The sequence below is a fragment of the Alligator mississippiensis genome, chromosome 14, assembly GCF_030867095.1.
Source record: "Alligator mississippiensis isolate rAllMis1 chromosome 14, rAllMis1, whole genome shotgun sequence".
In the NCBI taxonomy this organism is placed as follows: Eukaryota; Metazoa; Chordata; order Crocodylia; family Alligatoridae; genus Alligator; species Alligator mississippiensis.
Window position 1 is genome coordinate 31,434,029 of NC_081837.1, and position 16,273 is coordinate 31,450,301.

Genomic DNA, 16,273 nt, shown 5'->3' on the forward strand with positions numbered 1-16,273 from the left:
ATGTACTGCTAATCATGGAAGGGAAGGGGGGGGGGATTCTTACCTGCTTCAGGGACTTAAAAATTTCCCACCTGCTGTTCCCATAGTGTGGTCTGAAAGTGGGGGTCCAGCTGTGGCACTTCCACCCCTCTGGATCCGCCCCTAAGCAACCATATAGAAAAACTGCATAGGGACTAGTGAAATCAATGCATTGCTTTTGCAATTTTCTTTTTTTGCTGATTAGACAGGTGGAAAATCCTCCATCTATGGTGGTCTTGAGTGCTACCATTACGGCTGCATGTTTTCAAGTGACTTGTATGTATATTGCCATGCAAATTTAAAAAGTGTCCTGATTTTAAGGGTGAAGATATTATGCATTTTGCAAAAATCAGACCTTTGTAAGATGCTTCAGATAGGCACCAAAAATCATTAGTCAGTTGTAAATCCTGGCCAACATGAGCAATGCCGCTGGCTATTGGGGACAGACTATATAACTGATTGGCTCTTTCCAGCTTGTAGTAAACCACTATTGCTTTGATCACCCATTCCAAATGCCCCTGACAACTCAATGAAGGGAAATCCCTTCTATTGGCAACAAAGGAGTTAATATCTGCAAGGAAAACCAACTAAGTGATTTGTGAAATGAAGATTAAAATGTCTCCTTGGAAACTAAAGAAACCAGCCCTGGCCTGTGCGATCCTATTTACTTTCTAATCTGCTCAATTATCTTAGGTATAAATCATAATAGAAAACACTTTAAGGAGCCAGAGCCTCATGCTGAAGAAAGAAAAGAACTGTTAGGTCGGTTTTTGTTTAGTTTAATTGATATAATTACTAACTTCTCTGTGCTAGAAACTTTGGCTTTTCTCCTTACCAGAGAGGAGGACTGTCTGAAAACATCATAATTAATGAGCCCCAAATCTGCTGCTAGTATTAGAGAATACACAGTGTTTCCAGAAAGCACTAGCTAGGTACTCCTCTGAGGAACAGTTAAACAAACCAAGGGCAATTTGAAATGGGAGCAAGACTGACAGCTTGTCAGAGCAGTTATTATAATTCTGCAATTGTGTTGCAAAAGTGCCCAGAAAAGCCAGTTAAGGTTGGGACTGCAATGTGCTGGATGCTGTAGAAACACCACTTTTCTGTAATCTGTCCCAATGCCTGATTGTCAGTTTAGTAACCATAGGCACAATCTCCATGGCCCAATCTCCATGGTCTCCCAAGACTGATGGCTGCCGATGATGAACCATGGAATAGCTTTAGCTAAGGCTGCTATTCTAGCTTCTTCTGATTCAGCTCACTCCAGTCAGCTGAAAGGCGTCCACTGACCTTGCTGAGAACTGAATCAGTTCAAGGCACCTAACCTGATTTTGAGCAGGGACGCGGTCAGCATTCTCTAGAATAGACGGGGCCGGTTTATACGCCTGGCATTTACCAGCTAGTCTCTCTTTTCTCATGGCAACAGAACTGCCAATCACACAGCCCTCTAGATGGTATCCTGTGGTGAGGTAAGCAGCAGACAGATGTGGACACAGGTTGCCATAACCCAGACTTTCACCATGACAGCTTGGATTTTCAGTAGTGAATTTGGGGGGAAGTGAAGGGAATACAGATTTGCAGGATATTCTCAGTAATGCAGTAAAAAAACCTCAGGCTGCTGAGAAGCCACTGGCATTTTCATTCCATCCAGGAAGAGCACACACCAATTGCTGAAACTTCCTTAGCCTGACGAAGGGTTTTTGAACCCGAAAGCTTGCTTAATAACTATTCTCCAACCATTTGAGTTGGTCTAATAAAAGATATCAAATTCACCCAAGGAGCCTTGTCTGCCTATGTCCTTAGACCAACACGGCTACAACCCAAACCCCTGCTGGCATCAGAGAAGCACTTACAGGCTCAAATTAAGGACAAGGCTGTGTTGTGTTAGTAGCAATACATACATAGTAAGAGACAGTCCTTGCCCTGAAGAGTTTCCAGAGTATATAGGTCATCCAGGAATGAACTATATACTCTTGTCTAGTATATAGCTGTCTAATAATACAGCAGAAAACTGGAAGAAATTTAAGCAGAGCTTCACTTTATATATGACAGTCAGTGGAGCTACAGAAAGGAAGATCCACTCAGGTAGCTATTTTTTAAAATATAGCAGGCCCGGAAGCTCTACTTCTTTATAATAGCCTACAACTGTCAGAAGCAGAACAGAAAAGCTACGGCACAATAATAAAAATGTTTGAGGAATATTGTATACCCAAACAAAATGAAACCTTTGAATGGTGTAATTTCCACATGAGATAGCAGAAAGAATGTGAGACAATAAAGGAATTTATCAAAGACCTCAGACTGCTGAGCCAAGCATGCAACTTTGAAGACCTAAAAGAGCCCATGATCAGAGACCAAATAGTATTAGGTATAAGGGATGCAAGCCTCAGGAAAAGACTGCTAGAGGATCCTGAGCTCAATTTGGAAAAGGCAGTTAAAATGTGCCAGTGGCTCAAATAACGAATGTCAGGCTGCAGAAACTGGAGGAAAAAACAGAACAAGCTGAGCTACACAGGATTACAAGACTGCAAAAGCCTAAGGCAATACACAAACAATACAGAAGGGAGGACCTCACTATGAAGCAGGCAAGCAGAGGCCGAAGAGTTGCTTAAAGAAACAGTGGTCAGCTGCAGATGCTGTGGGGTTACCACAAACCCGTGCAATGCCCTGCATTTAGTAAGTGCTGCAACAAATTCAAAAAATTCAATCACTTTGCAATAGTTTGCAGAAAGGAACAGGATACAACACAAGGAAAAGCAGGTGCATGCTCTGTGCAATAAGGAAGAGGGAGAATTCCTGATTGGAACAATGCAAGAAGTTCATTCTTCTGAGGATTGGACAATCACCCTGGGCAACGATGGACTAATGGTAACTTTTAAACAGGTCAATGTAATACCAGAATACATTATTCAAAAAATGAAAAATCTCTGTACTATGAGTATAAGAAAGTGAGACTTAGAGCATATAATAGGAACATGATTGCAACCAAGGGTGTTTGTGCATGTTAGACACAAAGGTAATATAGTAAAAATTCAGTGTGTAACAGTCCTGGAAAAGCTAGTAACAATTATTGGGTTGTGAACATGTAAAACTCTAGGTTTCATTAAGAGAATGGATGTGATTGAAGGACTAGAAAGCAAGAACAGAGAGGAAGAGTTTTATGATGTGTCTCGAGGGATAGGGAAACTATCAACTGAGTACAAGATAGAATTAAGAGAACCAAGTACTCCCACCATACATGCTCCAAGAAATGTTCCCCTTGTACTAAGGGAGAAACTGAAAAAGGAATCGGATAGATTAGTTAACATGGACATAATAGAAAAAATTGAGCAACCAACTGCTTGGGTTCATTCATTGGTCATAATAGGAAAAAAAAGGATGAATCCTTGAGATTGTGTCTAGATTCTAAGCAAATGAAGAGGTACATCAAAAGGGAGCATTTTCCCATTCCTACCAGTGAAGAGGTTTTTGACAACATGGCAGAAGCTAAATATTTCTCCACTTTGGATGCATCTCGGGTTTCGGCAAGTTTCCCTAGAAAAGAATATCACTAGAGTATGTACTTTCAATATGCCCTTTGGAAGGGATTGCTTTCATAGGCTTCCTTTTGCACTGTGTTCTGCATCTGAAGTATTTCACGGAGAGGTGCAACAAATTTTTGAAGGTCTTGATGGAACTATAGTTTATATTGATGATGTATTAGTTTGGGGAAATACTGTGAAAGAACATGACGAGGCTAAGAAAAGCTCTAGAAAGCTTGCAGAGCACGTTTGAAACTAAAGCAAACAAAAATGCAAAATTCAGGGTCAAAGAAATAACGTATCTGGGAGAAAAAACTCTTTGCAAAAGGGGTGCAAATCGATCCTGCAAGGGTTAAAGCTGTTACAAATATGCCACCCCCTACAGATAAGGAAGGAGTGCAAAGATTACTGGGAATAATCAATTTTGTAGGGAAATATGTACCTAATTTAGCAGAGCAGACCAAACACCTTAGATCACTCCTACAAAAGAATGCTCAGTGGACATGGGAACATGAACATGAAGCTGAATTTAAAAACTTGAAGCAAAAAAATAGTGAAAGCTCCGGTACTAAAATAGTATGACCCTAAAAGACCCATTAAATTGTCAACAGATGCTTCTAAAGAAGGCATTGGAGCAGCTTTACTTCAGAAACATGGGAATAGCTGGAGGCCCATAGCATATGCATCTAGGGCACTCTCTAAGTCAGAGTGTCTATATGCATAAATTGAGAAAGAAAGTTTAGCTCTGGTATATCGCTGGAAGAAATGTCATATATTCATGTATGGGAAGCCTGTGATAGGTGACACTGATCATAAACCTTTGGTAACTATAGCAAAGAAAGGGCTATCAGACATGCCACCTAGATTACAGAGACTTTTCTTTCAACTGCAAATGTATGATCATACAGTACACACCAGGAAAATGACATAGCTTATTGCAGATATGTTGCCCAAAGCATAGGACACAACAGAAAATGACAGTATTCCAGACTCAGACAGGGTACATGTTAATCTAATTAAAAGAGTGATTTCTGTCACAGATAAAATGTGGGCGCTAATTGCAAAAACTACTGCTCAAGACACTACATTGCAAAAAGTGATAACAGCTATTTGGTCTGGTTGGCCTAGAAAGCATACACCTAGTCCTACTCTCAGTTCAAGGAAGAGCTGTCAGTACTGGATGGCATTTTGTTCAAAGGCTCACAACTTGTTGTTCCAGCATTGCTAAAGAAAGACATGTTAAACAAAATACATGAGGAGCATCTAGGCATTGAAAAATGCAAAAGGAGAGCAAGGGGTGCTCTCTATATTGGCCCAACATAGTAATGGCATAGAAGATGCTGTAAAGGCTTGTACAACATACCTAAAGTACAGATCAGTGCAAAGAAAACCCATGATGGTCATGGAGGATAGCTCCATGGTATCAAGTGGGCATTGACTTATTCATGCATGCATGAAAATGTATTAGTGCTGGATTATTATTCTCACTCTACTGAAATTGCATTGCTTACAAGCACAACAGCAAACCATGTCATAACTCATGTGAAATCAATTTTTGCTAGACATGGGATTCCACAAATTGTGAGAACACACAGTGAACCTCAATTCAACTGTCTTGAGTTTAAAGAGTTTGAAAACAAATATGGATTCCATCAAAAAGTCCTAAATACCCACAATCCAATGGTCTGGTGGAAAATGGAGTACAAATAGTGAAGAAATTGTTGAAAAAAGCTACAGATTCACACACTGATGTTTACCTGTCAATTTTAAATTACAAGGCAACACCCATGAAACATGGATTGTCCCCAGCAGAAATGCTGTTTAACAGGAAACTCAAAACCAGGCTGCCACATCTTGTGGATGATGCTCATCCGAATGAAAAGCAAGATGTGAAAACACTTAAAAAGTTCAACAAACTCAAACAAAAATGGTACATGACAGGGGTTCCAGAGAGGTTCCAGGTTACACTACTGCACAACAAAGATGTCCTGCTTATTTCAGATGGACAAACCTGGAAACAAAAAGCACTAGTTTCCCATCAGGTAGCTCCCAGATCCTATCAGGTAGTCATACAAGAAGGACATGTGCTAAGAAGGAACAGACAACACTTGCAGCTCAGAAAGGGGAGAAAAGAAGCAGCATTACAAGATTCACTGAAGGAAACAGAGCTAACATCAAAGCAATAAGAAGCAATAGATTTCATAGACGTTAGGGCTGGAAGGGACCTGGGAAGATCATCGCAATAGAGGAGACTGAAAACGACACAGAACATCTGAACGAGGAAACCAAACAGGAACTGAACCAATTGGGATTGAGAATGCAGAGAAACTGAGAAGATCACTTAGAGCTAGAAAGCAACATAAAGACTAATATAGACCTGTTAAAATGGGCTTTAGCTATGGGTTGAACTAAACTGCCAATGTTAGTATTATATGGGGGTAAGTTATATGCAAAGGAGGAAGATGTGTGGCTACATTTAAGAGTGCTATGTATAAATTGTAGGGGTTTAGGTTGTAGCCGTGTTGGTCTAAGGACATAGGCAGACAAGGTTCCTTGGGTGAATTTGATATCTTTTATTAGACCAACCCAAATAGTTGGGTTGGTCTAATAAAAGATATCAAATTCACCCAAGGAACCTTGTCTGCCTATGTATAAATTGTTACATTGGCCTGGGGATTGCAGGAGGGAACAGCAGATGACTAGGCTAAGAAAGCTCTCGGAATAAACAACTTTATCGTTTTATAAGTTTAACTCCTTGGTCTTTTGAGAATAACACAGAAGGAACCTCAAGAGGTTGCATCTAATCCAACCCCCTGCTAAAAGCAGGACCATTCCCAACTAGAACATCCCACTCAAGACTTTGTCTAGTCGGGTCTTAAAACCCTCCAAGGATGGAGATTCCACAACTTCTCTGGGTAACCTGTTCCACTGCTTTTACTACCCTCCTTGTGAGGATGTTTTTCCTAATATGTAGCCTAAACTTCCCTTGCTGCAACTTGAGACCACTGCTCCTTGTTCTCTCACCTGCCACCACTGAGGACAGTCCAGCTCCATTCTCTTTGGAGCCGCCCATCAGGTAGTTGAAGGCTGCTAGTAAATCCCCTCTCAGTCTTCTCTTCTCTATACTAAATAAACCCAATTCCCTCAGTCTCTCCTTATAAGTCATGTGCCCCAGCCCCCAAACCATTTTTGTTGTCCTTCTTTCGACTCTCTTCAACTTGTCCACATCCTTTCTGTAGCGGGAGGCCCAAATTGGAAACAGTGCTCCAGATGTGGCCTCACCAGTGCTGACTAGAAGGGAAAAATCACGATCTTTGATCTACTGGCAGCACTCCTACCATTGCAACCTAGTATGCAACAATGGCACACTGTTGGCTCTTATTCAGCTTATTGTTCACTGTAACCCCCAGGTCCTTTTCCGATGAGCTGCTGCCCAGCCAGTCAGCTCCCAGCCTTTACCAGTGCATGGGATTGTTCTGTCCTAAGTGCAGGACTTTGCGCTTAGGACTTTATTGTTGGAGGGTTGGAAGGTGTGGAGTTAGCTGGGGAGGTTTTACCACATATGGTGGAGGTGCCCTAGAATCAGACTATCTAGAAGTTTGGAGATTTGGTGATGGAAATAATAGGGTGCCACCAATTAGATAGTAGGGCTGTGCAAAGCTTCGGGTGCTGATTCGATTCAGAGGAGATTCAGCCCGATTCGGTGACCGAATCTCCTAATCCAAATTGAATCAGGGGACCAATTTAAAGGTCCAAATTGATTCAAAGCTCTCTAAATCTTCGACAAAGATTTGGAGAGCTTTGATGATTTGGACAGTCCTCGGTGGCTGCAGCAGGGAGCTGCAGCCACTCTGACCTGGTGAGTACTAGGGGCAGGGGTGGGGACCATGGGGGGACCCCTGCTAGCCTCCCTGACCCTCCCCACTATCCCAGCTCCCCCGACCCCTGCCTGCTCCCCCAGCTCCCCCATGGCTGCCCCTGCCTGCCCTAGCTCCCAGTACTTTAAAGAAAAGCCCCAGTGCTCACCAGGTACTCCAGGCACGGGATGATCCCCACTGGCCCACGCTGCATGGGGGGCTCTGCATGAGCCCCCTTGACCCCTCCCCTCGCTCCCCTGGCCCCCCCACAGCTGCCTCGCCTGCTGGGGCTCTGGCCCTTTAAGAAGAATAAAAGCCCCAGGACTCCCCACTCCTGGTGCAACCTTGGGGCTTTGGAGGCTCATGGCAGAGCCCCCACGTGGCGGGGCAGTGGGGGGGTAGCAGGGATTGCCCCCTGCTGGCAGGAGTGGTGAGTCCTGGGGTTTCTTCGGGGGGGGGTTTCTTAAAGGGCTGGAGCTGGCCCAGGCAGGGCACCCGTGAGGGGCTGGGGGGCTCAGGGGGCTCATGAAGAGCCCCCCATGCAGCGTCGGGCAGTGGGAATCGCTCCCCACCCAGCAGCACCCCCTGAGCCAGGGCTGTTTTCCCCCAAGTGCCGGGAGCTGGGGCAGGCAGGGCAGCCATTGCCAGGCTGGGAGAGGGGCGGGAGATGGGCCTGGCCTGGCTGATTCGGAGATTCGGCCGAATCGAATCAGGACAGCGATTCGAATCACCGAATTGAATCACTGTCCCCCAACTCGGCCGAATCTGAAGCGAATACTAGCTGCTTCGCACAGGCCTATTAGATAACCCCTTTGCGTTCTTATTGAATCTTTCTGAAAACGCTGCAGCAGGTAAGAGTCATAAGGAATTGATCACTCACCTTCTAGTGGCAGCAAGAATTACGGTTGCAAAAGCCTGGAAGAGAGGTGACACACCTAAAATCACTGTTTTGAAAAATTCGGGAAGCTTTAGTAATGGAAAAGTTGTCCTACCAAGTTAGTGCTCTGCAGGGTAGAAGGGACAAAAGAGGCTTGTTTAGAAATGCGGTGGATAGTCCTAGAACGTGGTTAAAACAAAATCTTCTACCTCCAAACCAAAAAGTTGAAGAAATATTTTTGCATACGGAAGAAAAGTGCAAGTTGTATGAGCTAACACATAAGAACAAATTTGGAATACGTTTAAAATTTCAAAGTAAATATGCGTGAGATTTGTATCATGCAGGGTGCTGAGGAAAAAGGATGTGTGAATTATTATATAGAGACGTGGAAACACAAAAGCTTCACATCGACTGAAACACAAAGGAACTGTCAGAGACTGAAAAAAGAGAAGAAAAAAACCCTCCAGACTCCTGTGGGCATTGACGTGAGCTAATGGAACACTGTTGGTGGAAGATAAATATCTGACTTTATATACATTTGAGGAGGTTGTATGTATCTTTAAATATTAAATTTCTTATTTGATAAGATTCGTTAGTAAATAAAAAGAAAAAAGCAGAACATTACAAGCAATACTTTTGTTCTCCTTTTCGATGAAAAAAAAAGACGATTTCAACCAAATACACTTTTTTCCACAAAAGTTTTAATTTTGATTTAAAAAAATAATTTTCCCAAAATGCTTGAAGAAAAATGGTCATTAGCTTCTGTCTAATGAAATCCTAAGCTTCTGCAGGTTTTATTTTTCTGGTCTCTTGGATTTTTATTACAAGAAAATGTGCCATACGTTGCCCTGATTTACACACTATATATACACTTTTAATGGGGTATAAATTGTCCCTTCTGACTCTACAATCTGTGAATCTATTAAGGCAGGATTTGTCCGTGGTCATCCTGTTTTTCAGTGAGACAGACCATTCTGGGCAGGACGATACTGCAAACTAGTCTATTTATCCATTATGGGTAAATGAATTTAACTTACTGCAACCACAGTGAGATTTGAACATGATTGTGAGCTCTTTGCCATGGAGTTGTCAGCAGATCTGGTCACAAAAATAATTGTCCTAGCTTGATTTTAGCCAGACAGCTGGTGGTAGAGCAGACTGAAAAAATTCAGTGGAGCAGTTTCATAGAATATGAACCATATCATAGCACTGCATCAATTTTGACAGTTTTCTAACTAAAAATATTGAGTTGATTCCCTTTAATTTTCTTGCTTAATTTCAATAATGTTGAAACCATTCATTTCACTAAAGGTATTTCAGTTCAGCTGTGTTGTTTTGATTCGTTCCATTTCAACTTTTACAGTGCATAAAAATATTAATTTTAATATTTAAGTTGTAACCTGTTTTAAATTATGATGTTTCAAACACTGATGAAATGAAGCAGTTTTTTCATAGTGAATCAACAAAGTGATTCCACGTTATCAAAGCAAGCTGTTTTGACATCGTCAAAACAAAACATTTTGATGATGTTTATATGCGTCCAAATCAGGTTTTTTTCTGGATTTTTTTTTCCCCTGGCAAATTTTAAAATGTTGTCTTTTAATTTTGATTTGGTATGAAGACAACTTTTGAAATGTCAGAATTTACTATGGAGCAGAAGTTTCATTTTCCAACCTGCTTTAGCTTTCAAACAGCTGACAAAGTAGGCAGCAAATCTTGGGGAGAGAGTAAAATGGAAGAGCCAAACTTTTGGCAACCAGAAAAGTTTCTCATATTATGAGATTAGATCTAACCCTTGATCTTGGGTTCTTGCTTCTTTTAGTTTTGTGGGTAAACTCTTGGGTATCTAGATTAAATGTTCAAGGACACCAGTGACTGCAGACTGGATCCTCAAAGGATCGATCCAACCTAAATACTTTTGAGGATCTGGGCCTTTGAGTCATGTCTAGTTGAGAGCTGTGTGTTGGGTCTGTATGAAGTAAGATGATGGGTCTTACTCTATTATTATTAAAAATAACATCAGAATTGGCATCAGTTTTCAGGCTCAGCAGGGGGACAAAGGACCAGGAGGGTCAGGAAGAATGGCCGGCCATCAGGTTTGCAGAGCTGTTGCTGCCAGGAGCCTTATGCCATGTCTTACCTTGCTTTAACTCATTTTTACAGACTAGCTCAGTCTCCAGGCCTTCAGTTTGTCTTGTACCAGCAACCTGGAAACTACTTAAATAATAACATGGACACACAAAGTAACCCTGGTTAAATCTCAAATTAATCCCCACCCTGTTTTTCTCCCACCCAGACGCCTGGATGCAAACCTTATCTCTCTGGTGCCGGAGAAGAGCTTTGAGGGATTGCCATCCTTACGTCACCTGTGGCTGGATGATAACGCTCTGACGGAGATCCCTGTCCAAGCTCTCAATAACCTTCCAGCCCTGCAAGCCATGACGCTGGCTCTCAACCAGATCGGGCACATTCCTGACTATGCCTTCCAGAATCTCAGCAGTCTCGTGGTGCTGTAAGCTCTTTTTGCTTCCTGTATATTTATAGTTACTGCTTCTTGAGGGGTCACGCATTGACTGCATAAATACACGTGAGGTAGTGAGTGATGTCACCCACTAGTGACTAGGCCAAAACGATCAGGATAAAAGTCTTTCTCCTGCTGCCACACAAGGTAGTTTAAATAGCAACAACCAGTGCTTGGACAAGAGCTGGTAAAAAAATGCCAATTTTTTTGTGTGAAATTGTCAAGGTTGTAATTTTTTTCTTTTTTCTCTTTTTTTCCCCACTTTTTAATAAAAAAAAAAATATTATGTTTCCAAACTTGTTGGGTGTAAACATTTTCAGGTTTTGCAAACCAAAAGGACCAAATTATTTTACCAAAAATGCAAGTTTCTGATTCTTGCTTTTTAATGGGAAAGCTCTACCAATATGATTTAAAATTAAATCAATTGGTGGGGAAAAAATAAGGTATTTGTCAGAAAGATATTTTAAGAAAAGTTTTTTTACTAGCTTTGGTTTTAGAAGAAGAACAAAAGTTAGTATCTGTTCGATGGGAAGAATGCTATTTTCCCGGGATCATCTAAGTGGCTGTTTTTTAGTGGTCTAAGTAGCCTTTTCAGTACTTATGCCCAGGTGACAATTCTGTTACCCAGGAGTGTGGATGTATAAGGGCATGTCTATACATTGCCTGCTAGGGCGCCATGTTTAGCACTTCCTTTTGGAAGAGTACACTGGGAACTGACATGGGCTCTCCCTACCTGCAAGAGCATCTCCTACATGATTCAAAAAGTGACTGCTTATAACTCTACGCAGAGCTTTCATTTGCAGCTGGCCCTGAGCTGAGCAGTGTTTCTCGCCACTGCCAAACCCTGAGGAGCATCATTGCTGCTTATGCTGTATACTTTTCTATCTGGGGATCTTAAAGCAGCATAACAGGGTGTGTAGTTAATATTCGTAGGCATGCACAGGTGAGGAAACCATGGCACAGGCAATTTATGTGACTTGTCCAAGGACATATAGTCAGTGGCAGAGCCAAGCAGAGAACACAAGACTCCTTTTGCACATTGACACAGGAAGTTAGAGACCCAGTTTCCAAGCCTCCTTTGCCTAGAAGAAGTTTCAATTTGATTGTCTCCGACTTTCTACCACAGAACTGTAACCATCACACAACAGATCAGACATTACCCAGGCCCCTTTCAAGTGCTTCTCTGAACAACCCCTCGCCCAGGGGAGGGGGACATTGTACCCAGGTCTGCAGCTTCCTGGCAGGGCCATTCTCCTCCTCTTTTATTTTATGCCCAGGATTTGTGCTCATTTTCTGTGTGTGCAGGACTCCATGTTTGGGAAACAGAGTTCCCCACCTGCCACTTAGAAGACTAAGAAACTGCTACTTAAACAACCAAAAGGAAATAGAATTCCTTCCCATGTGAGTGTGTGTGTATGTGTGTGCATGCATGTGTGTCTGTGCATGTGTGTGCATGAGTGTGTGTACATATGTGTGTGCATGCACGCACATGATTGTCTGTGTGTATGCATGAGAGACAGAGATGTAATGATTGACTAGTAGTTCTTTGGAATAAATGTAAACCCCTTTGGTATCTTCTATATTCATTTTAGCATGCAATATAAACATCTCATCTACAGGATATTGAACAGTTGAGAAGAATTATATTGCTTCCAATGACAGTGCCATCCCAAATGGGATATATTTATTCCATAGACAGTGAAAAACAGTAAATTCTCTACAGTCTGTGATTATATGGCAAGCCAATGTCTTTATAATTACATAGTGGGTAGCATCTGTTACATTAACTGGGGCCTTGTATGTTATTTAGCTTCCTAGTGGAAGCTTACCTCTGCAAATTAGTTAGCAGTTTTTTGTTTAGGGTTGATTAGTAAGTTTGAATGTAATTGCCAAGTGTTCCAGTATTCTCCCATACGTGTGACATAGTTACAGGCTCTTTTTATGCCTTCTGATCTGGTAACACACATCGTGTGACCAGGCTGTAAAGTATCACTGGCATTTGGTACTCCATGAGAACCTAACAACTACTTAGATCTCAAAATAAAAAGTACTTACAAAACCTTATAGAAAAGCTTGGAAAATACACTTTCCAAAGTGTTATAAGGCACCTATTCTAAAGGCTTATTTAGAAGAAATTCTAAGAACTACTTGATAATTGCCAAAAAACATTTTTTTTCACCCAGAAAAGTTCTCATTTTACCAGGGCATCCCAAGACAATCATAACTCACCATCTCCATTTGGCTTCAGTAGCTAACACAGAGTGCGAGTTGACTTTTCAGTCTTGAAAGCACTCTGTTGTTCAGATTGGACATCCCATTCTTTGGGTGGGAAGAAACTTCCTACCAGGCACTATACAGGGTTTTTGTGGGGTCACAAGTGTTTTACAGAACGAGCCACACACATCTCTGCCATGCTCACAAAGTAGATACACTTTTCCAATGTTAGCTCATAACCAGTGCTCCTACCAACAAGCTGCCTAGCTCTGCGCTCAACCACAGAAGAGATAAAACTTTTTGAAACCTCTACAAAGAATCTCATTGAGTCAGCCAGTAAAGCTTTCAGGAAGTTTCCCCTACAAGCATGCAAAATTCGTGTGCATACAGCCATGTGTGAGTGTACAAACTTGCACCTGGAGGGAAAGAATATGGGTTAGCCACTGTCATAAACTTAAGTACTCTTCTAGTCTGGGAGTTATTAAAATAAGCACCTGGGGGAGGGGAGCCAAAAGCAGATGTGGAAGAGTACTGAGGAAGCTGTCATTTATAGTCTGATTAATACTCATGGACACCACTGATCAGCAGTTTCATAGCTGAGGACATGACCTTCCCAGGTGCGGGAATGTGCTTTCCTGATGCACACACCTTGGGCCTTTGGGAAAGACATGGCTGATCGTGTAGTAACAATGGAAAGAACCAACATCAAAATATACAAGCCTCAATCTGGAACAAGTTAGGGGCTTCATCTTCTGCTAATAAATTACACCCCCATTGAGGAATTCCCTGATTTTGTTCCCATCCGTTTCTGCTGCAAGTTTCTAACAAGGGTTGCAGAGCCCCATGTAAATCCCTCTGCTGTGAAATCTATGAAGCTTGGCCACTAGCTGTACCCCTTCGCCATCTCTGATAACTGCGGCTGTGTTGGTGCCGAGTGTTAGCAAAGTATAGACAGTGGGATGGAGATGGCTTGCTTGGCATGGGTGGCTGATGGGAACAAGGTACTGAGATGCTCATCTCTGAATCTGAGCTAGCAGGGGCAGAAAGTCATTGGCTGGTCAAAAATTGTCTTTCAAAACTACTCATGACTACACCTGGGTGAGTGTTAGTCAGGACTGAGACTGTGGGCGTCATGTTACACAGAGGAAACCCAACCTGTGTCAGACCTCTGTGACATGAGCAGCTGCCTTTTTTCCTAGTGTTGGATTTGAACTCGTGGCCAAGAGGCTATGGTGAGAGCAGGAGTCCTTGGGTGTTGTGGGGAGGCACATTGCAATGCTCCTCTCAGGGACCACTTTTATGGTTCAGTAAAGTGCTTGGGCCAGTCCACTGTCAGATACACATAAGGGAATTCCTTTCACCAGCATGACAGATTTCAATAGTCAAGCCTTAGTCTGCTCAAGTGGCAGAGCATCCTAAACCCCACAATGCACCTCCTGAATCTAGGATTTCTAAGGTACCCATTTATTACTGTGGAATTGAAAGCCTGATCTTAAATTCACTGTCATCACACAGAGTGACCCTGCAGGCAGCCCCTGTTGCTTTTTGGTTCAGACAGGATGAAAGGCCAACCAGAACTAGGCAGAGGAAACCAGAACAGCCACCTCACCTACCCATAATCATTAAGACTCACCTCCAGGCAAATGCTGCATGCTTTGGCCTCTACAGGCTAGGGAGATGTGGCTGTGGGACTTGGGTGAAGTCAGGGATTAGCTGCTCTCCCTGCCATCATGTGTCAGCATGGGAAGTACCATAATGCTGGTCAGCTTAGTGTTGCTACCACTTGGGTTCTAGTCCATGAAAGGACTTGCCCCATGTCTAGATATGAAGACCGCAGTGACCTAAGGAGCCAGCACCTGAGACGAAGCATCAGACAGCCCTTAGTGCAATTGCCATCACCCTTTAGTGCTACCCTGAGACCTGTAGGATGCTTTGGTGCAACTCAGCTCGTCTTCATTGTTAGATAATTTGCTTCCTTTTTCCTGTGCATTCTTTTTCTCTTAGTGATGTACCAGGAACACTGAACCTGCTAAACCAAGGAGATGCTAGCATCTGTCTGTTTCTCCTACAGCATTTATCTTGGGGAGGTGACAGAGCCCTCAATGAGGTTTAGCATCTAGAGCAGGTGACTGGCTGTGAGGACTCCTGGTTTCTATTCCCAATTCTACTAATGACCTATTCAAAATGTCCATTGATTTTCAAGGCCTGCCTATTTGGAAGCCACCTTGAGACATCTGGGCCCTGACTTCCAGAGGCACTGACAACTCCAAATCATGTCATTGGAAACAGTGAGGGTCTCTGAGACCCTGAGCTGCTCCAATGACATGACAAAAGTATTGAAATCATCTCTCTGTGCCTCTGCTCTTCCAGCTATACAGGAGGGGTAATGATTCCCACCTTCATGAGACACTTTGGAACCTCTGGGAGAAGGTGCCAGGCATGTGCAATATATCACTGTTAAGAACAATATTGCCTAGAACATCTGGGTTCCATTTATCAGACTTTTAGCTTACAAAAGCTCCTTTTCTCTCTGAGGACTGAGCACTTTGCCTGGGGAAAAGTGAGTTTCCATCTCTGGCAACTGTGGAAGAAATTAATAGCTCTCCATATAACCCCCTGATATTGTCATTCCCAGTCGGTCTTAGATCTCCACCAGATGAGTCTAATTGCGGATACCGTTGTGTGGAGTATTCCATATGAATGTGCACTAGTCCCATTATTTGATATTTCTATTGATGTGCAGCAAAATTGTGAAACTGAATGGTTTTGCTATGGCCAAGCCATGAAATTCCCTACGTCATCTGAGATGATCATAACAAGCACTGATGCAGCTGGGGAGCACAGTTCATGTCGGACTTTGAACTCGATCCAAATAATCTAATGCAAGTGACTGCTGGAAAATAAAGGTGGTTGCATTTGTCCTTCAAGAGAAAAAAGGAAGCATTTAGAAATGAAAGAAATGGAGAATCCACCACTTCCCTTTGTAGTTTGTTCCAGTGGTTAATTACCTTCACCGTTAAGAAGTAATTGGATCTTATTTCCTATTTCTGGCTTTAATTTCTAGCTTTTGTTCTTGTGAATCCTTTCCCTAATAAAATGAAGAACTCATTTTAGTACAGCATTTTCTCCCCAAGAAGGTACTGCACTACCTATCAAGTCACCTCTTGATCTTATTCTTAATCAGCTAAATAGATGAGGTTCCTGCAGTAGACTTCAGGCAATGAATTAAGTTTCATAAGAACCTCACTAAAAGACCCTTAAATTA

At 42.4% G+C, this 16,273-nt stretch overlaps 1 protein-coding gene across 1 annotated transcript in view; it reads left to right on the top strand.

Annotated features, from left to right (window-relative positions):
- The window catches only part of LGR6 (leucine rich repeat containing G protein-coupled receptor 6), a 214,234-nt gene that overhangs the window by 131,113 nt on the left and 66,848 nt on the right, over window positions 1-16,273 (top strand). Inside the window, exon 5 of the mRNA XM_014609405.3 lies at window positions 10,570-10,785. Coding sequence (XP_014464891.3) covers window positions 10,570-10,785 — 216 coding nt within the window. The remainder of the gene's footprint in view (window positions 1-10,569; window positions 10,786-16,273) is intronic.